Source organism: Oryzias melastigma, linkage group LG20 (genome assembly GCF_002922805.2).
Source record: "Oryzias melastigma strain HK-1 linkage group LG20, ASM292280v2, whole genome shotgun sequence".
In the NCBI taxonomy this organism is placed as follows: domain Eukaryota; kingdom Metazoa; phylum Chordata; class Actinopteri; order Beloniformes; family Adrianichthyidae; genus Oryzias; species Oryzias melastigma.
Window position 1 is genome coordinate 9,995,884 of NC_050531.1, and position 10,870 is coordinate 10,006,753.

The following is a 10,870-nucleotide window of genomic DNA, read 5'->3' on the forward strand; positions in this document are numbered from 1 at the left end:
AATGTAATCAATCAACAAATCAATACCAAAGGACTTATTGTCATCTGGAAACACTTGGCTGTAAAATTAAATAGGTTTTTTTCTAACTGTCCTTTATAAATGTTGTTTAATTAATTTTTGACTGCTCAACAGTGTAACTTAGTTATGATTTACATACATTTTTCTCTTATGGCTTGAGTCATCTATGCAAATGTCCATCTGGGAATAATTATATTTATATATCCCATATGGGTCAAATATGAACCAATTTCTCTAAACTCATCTTGAAAGACAAAACTATTTCAGAAGAGCATTTTTTTAATATTTCTAAAGCACTCTGACAGTCACCCATATAATATATTTAAACATCTGCCACTAATAATTACATTCTATAGAGCATAACTTAATTCAAAAATGTAACATTTCTAAAATTTATTCAAATTGAGCTCACTCCTTCCACTGAAAATTACATTTTAAGAACCAAACCTAAATAATGGTATAAGAAAATCATTACAAACAGCGCTGCCAAAGATTATGTGGATGACAAAAAACAGACGCCCCCAACGTCCCGGTGGGTTTCAAACCTCTGCCATACATGACACTAAAAATATACATTCAGCCATTACAATACAATAAAAACAAGACATCATGCAAGCGGCTGTTAGGAAGAAAGAAAGCACACTTGGTGAGTGTTTGCACTGATGAATAGCAGATACATGATGTGAATAGATTTCAGTGTGTACAGCTTCTGCCTCTGCGCTGCATCACTGCCACAGCCTGCCGCGGCCGACCGCTGGGCCAGAGCGCGTGCCGCGGGGGTCTCAGCGAGCGGAGAGGAACTCTGCAGAGACGTTCAGTCAATCCCAGCTGAACTTGTGCAGAAGCCTTGTTCCATTAGGTAATACTGTGACAGGTCACACTGAATGAGTGACCGGCCCAGAGTAAGGAGGGGCTATGTGTAAAAAGGCATCCAACCAGAATCGTGTCAATAAAATGCTGGTCTTCACTTTCTCTAAAATCTACAAATTCCTATATAAAATGGATTACACGACCACATATACTGCTTTAATATTTTATTATTGCTTTTATTTCTGTCACTTTAAGGAAAAAAAAAACATAAAAAACCCCACAGATAATGCAACTTTCAGCAGTTAAGCACAATAAAACATTTCAAAATGAAATCCAAACTGCTCTGTGGTTCAGCTTTAATTGGCAGAAGTGTTGATTTGATTGAAGAGTTTGTCTTTGATGACTTGAGACATCAGTCCATGAATAGCTTCGATGGTTGTCTTGCAGCTAAAGAACATAAAAACAAGTAGAATAAGTCATTAAGTACAAAAAAAAAAAAATCTTCCACTTGACTTTACATTTTTCATCATTAAAAGGCAACAGCTAGAAAACAGTCCACTTTTTAAAAACTGGCTCTAATATATTAATCTGCTTCATTTAAAGGCTGTATGCAATATTTAAACAAATAAATAAAAACGCTTAAATATTTGTATATTTGGGTCTTTATGTGGTTTATTTCGTAATAAATGTAGATGCTTTTTAAAATTTGTACTAGGAAACTAAGTCAAATGTCCAAACAGGATTAAAAAGTTCTTATGGATTAAAAAAAAGAAACATTTATTAGCTTTGACTTAAAAACTCTACTATTATTGCATTTCTTTCTTTGTCTCTATATGAACATAACTGAAAAATATAGGAATTAAGTGAAAATTGTAATAATACTATCAAAAAAATATATATTTATTTCTATTTTATAAACTATATGGATAATTTAGCCAAAATTATTAGTTATCATTAAAATAAAAAAAGGAAAAATATAAATTAATTGGTGCTAAAAGTTAGTTGTGTTGATTAAATGAAGAAAAATGCAATTTTGATACATTTATTTAAAGGCCCTCTAATGTTTGAAATAATGCATATATTAAAAAAATACATGTACAATGTTTCATCTGTAGTAAAAACAGAAAACAACATATTCAAAAGCTTACCTGTCTCGAGTAGCTTTGGCCAGTTTGTCCTCTGACTTCCTGTCATGCGTGTCCAACCCGAGCATGAAGCTGCCTCTGCCCAGCTGGGCCTCCGACTGCTCCAGCTTCTCCGACAGGTCAAACACCTGACCTGTGGTGTAGTCCGAGTTCTGGTCGTCCAAGACACACAGAATAAACCAATGCATGCACGGTTAACGCACAAAAGCTTTGTTACAGACTAGTCACAATAAATCCAACAAGCTCACAGAACCATTTCTGAGCTGTGCTGAAGGAAAAAGAGTCACGGAGAAGTTTGCTTAAGGTGAGGCTGTGTTTATGGTAGAGCAGGTAATTAAAACACAATGACATGGGGGCCCCTGACTAGGGTGACAGTGTAGCAACTGACAAAGCCTGTCACCTACTGAGCAGCTCCTTCTTGACATCTAGTCAATTCATCTTCATCCAGAATGCCAGAGAGCCAACTGTTTAGATAAGCCTGGTGTCTATTAGCCAAGCTCAGGACAGAAGAAGTGCGACCGCAATGCAAATTCACATGACGGGCTTCAGAAAGAACGCCGCTTGATGGGCGGAGAATGGGGGGCTTGTGGATCAGCAGAGTCAAGTCCAACTTTAATACCTATCTTCATCTGCTCCAGAGTTCACAAAGAGCTTATTACTAAAACCAATAAACAAGCAGGGCCGGCTAAAAAGCAGCAATTAATCAACACATCACAACATGTTGACCACATGTCTGAATGAGTTATAGAGTAATAATTAACCATAAATCAAAATGTCAAACAATTAGCGAACATTTTGATTTTTTGAGGTGACTCGCATACCGTAAGAAGGCTGGAGGAACTTAAGGTATTGACCCAATATTTGTTCCAAAGGAGTTCCAGGAGCTTTCGATCCAGAGAAGACTTGAAGTAAGTCACCTCCAAGGCGTAATATCTGAATAGAGACAATCACGGTCAAGAAAATAATTTACGAGAATGTGAAAATGAATACATTTATGTTTTCCATTTACTCACTGTTTACAATGAACACCAAAGTCTTCTATCTTGTTCAGAGGGATTGTTTGATATTCTGACGGTCCTTCATCTGGAGGTTTGTAACCCTAAAAATCCATGTTAAAAACAAAACAAAAAAAAAAAAACATTTATTTAATCATTAATATTTTGGTGTACATTTATGACAAATATTTAATCCGAACAAAAAAAATATTAAACTAAAATGTAATTTATGACTTCAATAACTCATAACAATGTTACTCGTGGTCTTCTACCTTTGGGTATGTTCTGAAGGCACCTAGATTGACTTTCCCTGCAGAAATAGTCCGAGTGGGGTCGATCTGTAGGACACAAGATACAGTAAAACAGGAAAGCAAAGTCAGAGGTCAGAATCCTCCAGAGACGGCTGGAATCAGTCCACCAGGAGCCTTTTTACCGCGGCTGTCAGTGTGAAAAAAGCACACACTTAATTATACGACGCCCCTGGCATCGAAGCCCCCGCTGAACTAAAAGACGTGTAAATAGCATATGGGGTTGCAAAAGGAAAACAGTCAGGAGTGTAATGCCAAAACATGCAGTGAATGCATTAATAAACTTTTATTTACTTTCATTTTACTGTTTTTTTTAAGAAGAAAAACAAACTTCCTTCGTCATTTTTAAAAATTCTAACAGCAGGAAATTACATAAAGAAACATTAGAAAACTTTATACGTACAACAACAGCAACAAAAGGCTCTTGAAACTGCTGGTTGAGCATCTGAGTGCTCACATCGATGCCTGACAGCCAGCATCCATAGCCCGGGTGACTGTGGTACCAGCCAATGGCGTTCTCTAAACGGCCAACCTGGGGGGTTAAAAGGATAAATATAGAAAAATTAGTTATTTAGCTTAAATAATAAAAAAAACACACACACATTAAAAGGGTTAATGATTTTTAAAACAATAAAAAATATTGCAAAATCCGATGTGGCTTTCTTAGTGTTTAAAAAAAAAAAATTGGAAACTATTTATGAAATGGAATAGACAGAACTGAACAAGTGGGTCAATTTATTTCAAATAATAGCCAAAGGACAATGTTCAAAGTTTTTTAAAGCTCATAAAAAGGTTAAAATACTAAAAATGAATATTATAAATCATTTGGCATCTCCAACAATGATTAGAAAAATGTACATAAAATTGTTTATAAATGTATATATATAAAGTTAGATCAATCCCATGTAGATTGAGGCAAGGTAGGTTTATTTTATTATAATGTAAAAATGACTAAGTGCCATCACAGCAAACACACACGTGATGTCTGCAGTAAAATGATCACGCCATCATTTATGAATTTATCAAAGACATGTGACCATAGTGTGGTATAAGTTCTAATAACGTTTTGCTTTAATATGGAAAAACAACAGTGGGCTGAACTTTATAAAGCTAAAATGTGAATGGATTTGCCCTTAATTCTTGTTTACGTGTTTGTTTGTGCACATATTTAATTTACACTTTATTATCTTGCAAGAAATACAAGGAATCTGGAAAACTTCACCTGCACTGTTCAGTAGGTATTTAAATCTTTGGCAAAAGATGTCCTGGATCAATTTTAGATGAGTAAATCGGATCAGATCAGCTACGAAATGGATCGGCGGCCACAAATTATGAAACAAGATCGTTAAAATGAATTGTTACACTCGTACTAGAATGCTGCAACAGTGGGACACCAAAATAAAAGTCATAACAACAATAGGCACAAAACAGAAGATTAAACACTTCAATCTCGGTATGTAGCCCAAATCAATTGATCAATCTTCATAAAATACACTTGTTAAACACTTCTTTAAGGATTTGTTCAGTGTTATAGAAACCAGTTTAACTGTCAGTAAATAAAGGCTACTTCATTTCAGTGTGTTATTACATGGTAAGGAGACCATCATCTCACCTGTTTGGCGTTTTCAATGTAGGCAGCCATGTACTCATATGCTGCAGCCTGCGCGTTCACCCTGGTTTCTGTTCCCTCCACAGGCAAAGCGAAGCTGTCCATGATGATCATAGTCTCTCCGTCCACCTTCCCCAGCATGAGACCCATCACCTCCAGGTTCCCCCCTGACCTGGCATGCATCACCATCTTCAACAGGGCCAACGCGGAGATTTTGCAGTACTTGAAGTAGTGGTGACTAATGTTTAAAAAAATGAAAACATAATTACCTGACACGTCAATAGTAATTCAGTTAAGTATACATTTATAGCATAAACAGCTTGAACCTACTCTTTTGTCCATGGCTTCGCTGCGAGGATTTCTTGTTGTTGCTTTTTGTCGTATTTATAAATTTCATCGATGCTCTGGACTTCCTGCATGCTGTTCGACAGCTCCCATGTTTTCTGAGCTGTACTGCTTCCAGCCATGATGAAGTGTCTAATCAAATACCAATAATGAAGCTTTTCAAACGTCAATGTCACCAACACACACAAAGAAACGTTGTTTTTCTGTCTAAAGTAACAGGGCCCGACGTTCTCTTGCAACCGCAGCCATGACAGTGAACCATACCAAAACACTGTCGTTGAAAGATCGAGCCGCCTTTGTTAATTTGGAAGATTTTACATTTTTATACCTTAAAATTACTTTTTGGTAATTTATATAAACCATAAACATAATTTATGTAAGAGTTGAAGTTATATCTGCTAAATTTATCTTTCATGTTTTGGTACCACCACCCCTCTGAGAATGGTTTAGTCTGAAGGAGACGTCAACAGACAGACGAGGATGCACTGCCATCTAGCGGCGAGTTTTTAAAAAAGCAGGCAGGCAGGTTTGAGAATGTCTTTCTCCTATTTTTGGGACTTTTTTTCATTACCGGCTAAAATATAATATCTTATAATTTACCTTACGGGAGATAAGAATGACTAATGCTGCTAAGAATTTATCGAAAAGCATATAGCGAACGTCATTGGTCAAGCGTCAAGAGTAAAAGGTACAAAACATCAAGTGTTGCTTAATGTTTATCTTTTAATAAAGCTCAGAAAGCGCTTTTTGTGTTTTCAATGGTATTTTATTTATAACAAAAATACATTACTATTATTACCACTGAAAAAACATAGATACAAGCAGTTTTTCTTTGTGGTTTCGTGTTTGCTAACTTATTTAGCCTGTGCCTAGCTTTGTGTCATGGTTGCCCATAGCAACGCTTGATGGTTTGCCACTTTAACGCTGCGATACTGATATCTCATAAGTAATAACGGTATGCATCCTTTAGAGTTGGAGTTTCAACTAAGTTTTAAACCCAGTTATTCATTTTTACAACTTTAGTCACTGCTAAGTTAAGCTGTTTAGTTGTTTAGGTGCTTTTACAATTGAAATACTTAATTTTCAATGGGACATTTGCATGCACCTGTAAAGAATTTCTTTAATTTTACTATAAAAATGTAACTTTCTGTGTGAAGGTTTTTTTTATCATTGGTAGATGATGTGTATTTTAGAACAATCTGATATGAGCTCATCATCTGCAAAATATGGAATGATACATATTGCTTATTGTAAACAATTTGAAGTATTTTCTTGTTTTTCTAGGTTTTAAGTGAGCTTTAGTAACTGAGTGTGAAAATGGAGGACCAGAAACCTCTTCAGGATCTGCAGCAGGACTCCAAAAATCATGTTGCCAAGGTCTGGAAGCTTAGAGAAACATTCAAAGAGAATTTTTGTTCACTACGTTACCTCTGATTCTCCATTCTGTTGACTTATTTTCCTCTTTTTATTCTTACATTAATTTTTTTAAGAACCATGATTTAAAAACCTGTGAGCCTCATCCAGAACACCAAGGGCTTTCCTTACCTATTGATGATAGAGCATCAGTAAAGGTGTGTACTTGTGTGCACATTTTCATCTATTCTGGCATATTTATACATTTATTTATTTGTTTTTTGCTGCAGAAAAGACTCAGAGAAGAGATGAATAAAGAATATAACCGATTTCTTCAGGAGCAAGCTCAAATAAGGAAATTAAATAGGAGAGTTCTTCCTGTCACCCCTAAGGTAAAATGTAAACTTATAGGTTATCTGATGAAGAAATGTCTCATAATATGTTGTTTCTTTCAGCCTGAAGAAAGTCAACCATCCAAGGTTGTGAATTCAACTGGTGAAGACCATCTCTTCTCACTTAAAACCAATGCAAATGCAGACCAGGACCACGCTGCATCCAGAAGGGATGCTGCCACTCTGACTGAGGATGCAGGAGAAAGAAGCACAGGGACTCCAGTCCCACAGTCACGGAGGAAGTGGAACATCCCTAATACAAGAGGACCTCAAGGTTCTGAAGAGGGGCATGACACAGATAAAGAGGATAGTATCTGTTGTCAGACACAGGATATTCAGATATCAGAGGAGCCTGAAAGCTTAGAGTTGGAGCTGAACACAGAAAAAGAGGCTCAAATTGATTTCATTGCAAGGAGGAGACAAAACAGAAGTACCCACGTCTGCAGGTATGGAGTCTTATTTTTTTCATAGTATTTTTGAACAATTGCTAATCTGGATTTGCTTTTAAGAAGAATTTGTTTGCATTTTATGTATTTCCCATTTTACAGAACTGATATAAAGGCGGTGGAGGCTTCTGCTGCTTGCATTGAGAACAGCAGTGGCCAAACTGGACAGACAGAGTAAGTGACAATTCTGCAAGTTAGTGCAGGATTTGAGGAATGTAATTAATTTTGTTTACATATCTTTTAAACAGAAAACAAACAGCAGGCAACACAAAAAGGCACGCAGAATCCTCAGTCGCTTCCAGCAACGTTAAACAGGGATTTGCAACTGGTCTCATAATTGGTAAAATTATTTTTAGGTTTAATTATTTGATTCTGATAAAACTTTCACCAATTTTTTAGGGGTCTGCAACCTGCAATTTAAAAAGAACAATTTGAGACAGTTTCTTCTAGATTAAAACCCAGTAATAATAATCCAAGTTTACCCTTCATAAAAATACTCTTTAAAAAAATACTATTATTATTATTATTTATTTATTTACATTTGTGTATATATATTTGTTTGTTTATTTGTTTTGTTAGTGTGTCAAATAATAAATAAATATAAATAAAAAATACTTTTGATCATTAAAATGGTCATTTGTGAAATGTGGTTTTTGAAATATTTACAAAATTATATTATGACAGGGTTACATTTTTCTGTATATAATAATTTGAACTTATTTTCCTCTTTTCAAAATAAAATACACCCTGTGACACATAAGAACGTCCTGCTGCAGCAGAATTCCTGGAATTAAAAATGCAGAAAAGCCATTTAAATGTGACATTTCCTTTCATTATGACTTTGGTGCGCCTTCATTTTTACTATCAAACATGAAAACATTAAAGTAGAATCCAAATTAAAAAAGATCCTCTGAATATCAACTGTTGTGCAACCAAAGATAAAATATGTGGTCTAAGTTTATTCTAATAATAAACCAGTTTGCTATAATTTTGCTCAGTTATACAACGTGTTAAAAATCCAAACATAAAAGATAAAACTTAACTAAATATCCATTCATTTGCATTTTTCTTTAAGCCGAAGCCTCATGTGGCTCCAGAGTTTCAGGTTGCAGATCCCTGCACTCGACCAATAACTGATGTTTTTTAGTCACTGTTGTAGACATTAATGTTGATAGCACAAATATGTTTTATGGTTTCTCTTATTATTTATCCAGGAGCGACAGAAGAACCAGCTGTCACTCAAATGAAGAAGGAACAGTACAAACAGGAGCTGCTGAGGCAAATTGCTGAACGACGAGATAACAAACTGAAGTATCTCATTTTGAAACCATTCGTTTCTAACCCATCATATAGAACAGTATGACAGTATTTGCTCTTGAATTTTCTTTCTTAAGGGAGAAAAAAATGGCGCTGAAGGTCGCTGGAGCCAGTGACCCAGAGAAAGAGGTAACAGAAAAATCATTTAGGACTTTTTTTTTTTTTTTTTTAGATGAGATCATCATTTTAGTCTCCGTCCTGCTTTTTTTGATGTATTGTGTAATGTCCTTCAGCCTGGCAGGATCAAGCGGTTTGGGGCGGAGCTTGAACAGACTGACAGCCTCAAAAAGGACGTTCCTCACAAACCAGACATGGAGTACGCTGAGGAGGTTTTAAATACAAACCCTAAACGTGACAAACCTTTTGAAGATTCAAAACAGAGCCCATCCCCAGGAAAGACCTTCAGTTCAAAGCTCAAGCAGCTCCCGGAGAGGACGGCGCCTTTGTCTGTGATGGCTGTGCCACATCCTCTCCTCCCACCTCTGGACTATTATAACGAAGACCTCAACAGGGCCGTCATCCTGAGGTAGCTAACAGCTGTTGCACATTCCCATTTATGAATGAAACCAACAAATCTGCTTCAATTTCTGTTGTTTTCCAGATTTCCTGGTGTTGCTCCTCCTCCTCTTGCTCCCATTGTACCAAACACTTACATGACTCCCTATGATGGAGCCCATTTGTACTATGGAAGCGGGAACTATCCATTTCATCCTGTTAAAAACCAAAGTACAGCATTGTTTTTTATTTTTTCCATGTATCAAAGTGCAATCATTTTACAGACATACAGTTTTATATCTGTTTTAACATTTTATTTTCTTATCCTAATGCTGGATTTATTTTAGATGAAGTCACATCAAATGTGGAAGTTCAAAACAACACAAATAATGACATTTCTCCAAAGAAGTTGCCTCCTCTGAACGCCAATGACTGCACTGAGTAAGTCCTCATCTCAGCTTCTAAGTAAAAGTAGTTATTTAGATGAAAAATGGATGTAAAAAGTGACTATCTTTCTGTTTTAGTGATCAAATTATGTTTATTCTCATGCCTCCTTTTAATTAGTCATTTATTTTCTGATTTAAGCTCACCCCCGTCCTCCACTGAAAGCCTTCTTGTAGACAAGAGTCCCCTCAGGAGAGACAATGCAGCAAACTATCAGGAAGCACTGAGACAGCAGGTAATGTCAGAAGCATGAAGTAAGAAGTATTAACATTTTCAAACACCCTTTCTTTCATTTGTCCAGATCAAAGAAAGAGAAAGCCATAAAAGACGAGAGAAAGAGGAGAATGAAAAGTTCCAAGCTGAGATGGATTCGTTCAACCCCTGGGGGAGAGGTGGAGGTGGGGCTCCAATTAAAGACCAAAATGGAAACCTTGTCAGTAAGTCGGCTTCAACTTTAAGAGGTTGCACTTTGTGCATCTTATTATTATTGAATTGGTTCTATTTGCTCCTGTGTTTGAAGGTGACTACTATCAGATGCACAGAATCAATGCAGAAAAAAAGTCCGGAGCTTATGAAACCGAGGCTCATTTTCCAGGTTATTTTCTGTCCCACACGCTGTATTTCAGTGTAGACCTCCCATTTATTTAATTCTCAAGTTTTTCTCTACTCCACTGCAGGTTCCGATGATCTGTCGCCTCAACGACAGCTCAGTATCAAAGAAAGACTCAGAGCAGAGCAGAAACGAGAGGTAAGCCGAGCATCCCTGTTCTTCGAGAATCTGAATCCACAGATATCACACACATTCATCTCCACATTACAGATTGAAGAAAGGAAGAGAAGGCAAGCGGAAGAACGAGAGAGGATGAGGATCATAGAAGAGAAAGAAGAGGAGAGGCTGGCCAAGGAGAGAGCTTTCATAAAGCAGAACTATGAGGAGGAGCAAAGGAAATTAAAGGTGAGAGGCTCATCTTTTTCATCTTCCCTCCTCTCTTTTCTGAATGAGCTGTTCTGTCTCCACAAAACAATCTGAAGAACAAAGAAACCATCCAACCGATACCCCAAATACCCCAGGAGGAGGAGGTGAAGAGGAAGGAAAAACAGAGGATGCGTCCGAGGACTGAGGAAAGAAAAGGGAACACATTACGAGTCATTTCTGAGGTGGAGCAAACGTAGACAGAAATATTGACTGTAAA

The 10,870-nt window shown here is 36.6% G+C and overlaps 2 protein-coding genes across 2 annotated transcripts in view; one reads left to right on the forward strand and one right to left on the reverse strand.

Annotated features, from left to right (window-relative positions):
* Positions 1-1,162: 1,162 nt before the first annotated feature.
* Positions 1,163-5,499, reverse strand: cops5 (COP9 signalosome subunit 5). Its single transcript, XM_024279930.1, has 8 exons — positions 5,216-5,499; positions 4,889-5,123; positions 3,680-3,808; positions 3,241-3,306; positions 2,987-3,072; positions 2,795-2,906; positions 1,977-2,125; positions 1,163-1,275 (listed from the first exon to the last, which is right to left on the reverse strand). Exons 1-8 carry the CDS (start codon positions 5,350-5,352, stop codon positions 1,185-1,187), a joined length of 1,005 nt encoding a protein of 334 aa, XP_024135698.1. The 5' UTR covers positions 5,353-5,499; the 3' UTR covers positions 1,163-1,184.
* Positions 5,500-5,634: 135 nt separating this feature from the next.
* LOC112151184 (centrosome and spindle pole-associated protein 1) overlaps positions 5,635-10,870 on the forward strand; it is a 5,884-nt gene continuing 648 nt past the window's right edge. The window contains exons 1-18 of the mRNA XM_024279913.2: positions 5,635-5,918; positions 6,515-6,607; positions 6,721-6,801; positions 6,874-6,975; positions 7,039-7,421; positions 7,524-7,595; positions 7,670-7,761; positions 8,636-8,732; positions 8,816-8,867; positions 8,972-9,264; positions 9,340-9,464; positions 9,581-9,674; positions 9,819-9,912; positions 9,979-10,114; positions 10,198-10,272; positions 10,355-10,425; positions 10,498-10,632; positions 10,710-10,847. Of these exons, the coding sequence (XP_024135681.2) occupies positions 6,548-6,607; positions 6,721-6,801; positions 6,874-6,975; positions 7,039-7,421; positions 7,524-7,595; positions 7,670-7,761; positions 8,636-8,732; positions 8,816-8,867; positions 8,972-9,264; positions 9,340-9,464; positions 9,581-9,674; positions 9,819-9,912; positions 9,979-10,114; positions 10,198-10,272; positions 10,355-10,425; positions 10,498-10,632; positions 10,710-10,847 (2,100 nt within the window). The 5' untranslated portion in view covers positions 5,635-5,918; positions 6,515-6,547. The remainder of the gene's footprint in view (positions 5,919-6,514; positions 6,608-6,720; positions 6,802-6,873; positions 6,976-7,038; positions 7,422-7,523; positions 7,596-7,669; positions 7,762-8,635; positions 8,733-8,815; positions 8,868-8,971; positions 9,265-9,339; positions 9,465-9,580; positions 9,675-9,818; positions 9,913-9,978; positions 10,115-10,197; positions 10,273-10,354; positions 10,426-10,497; positions 10,633-10,709; positions 10,848-10,870) is intronic.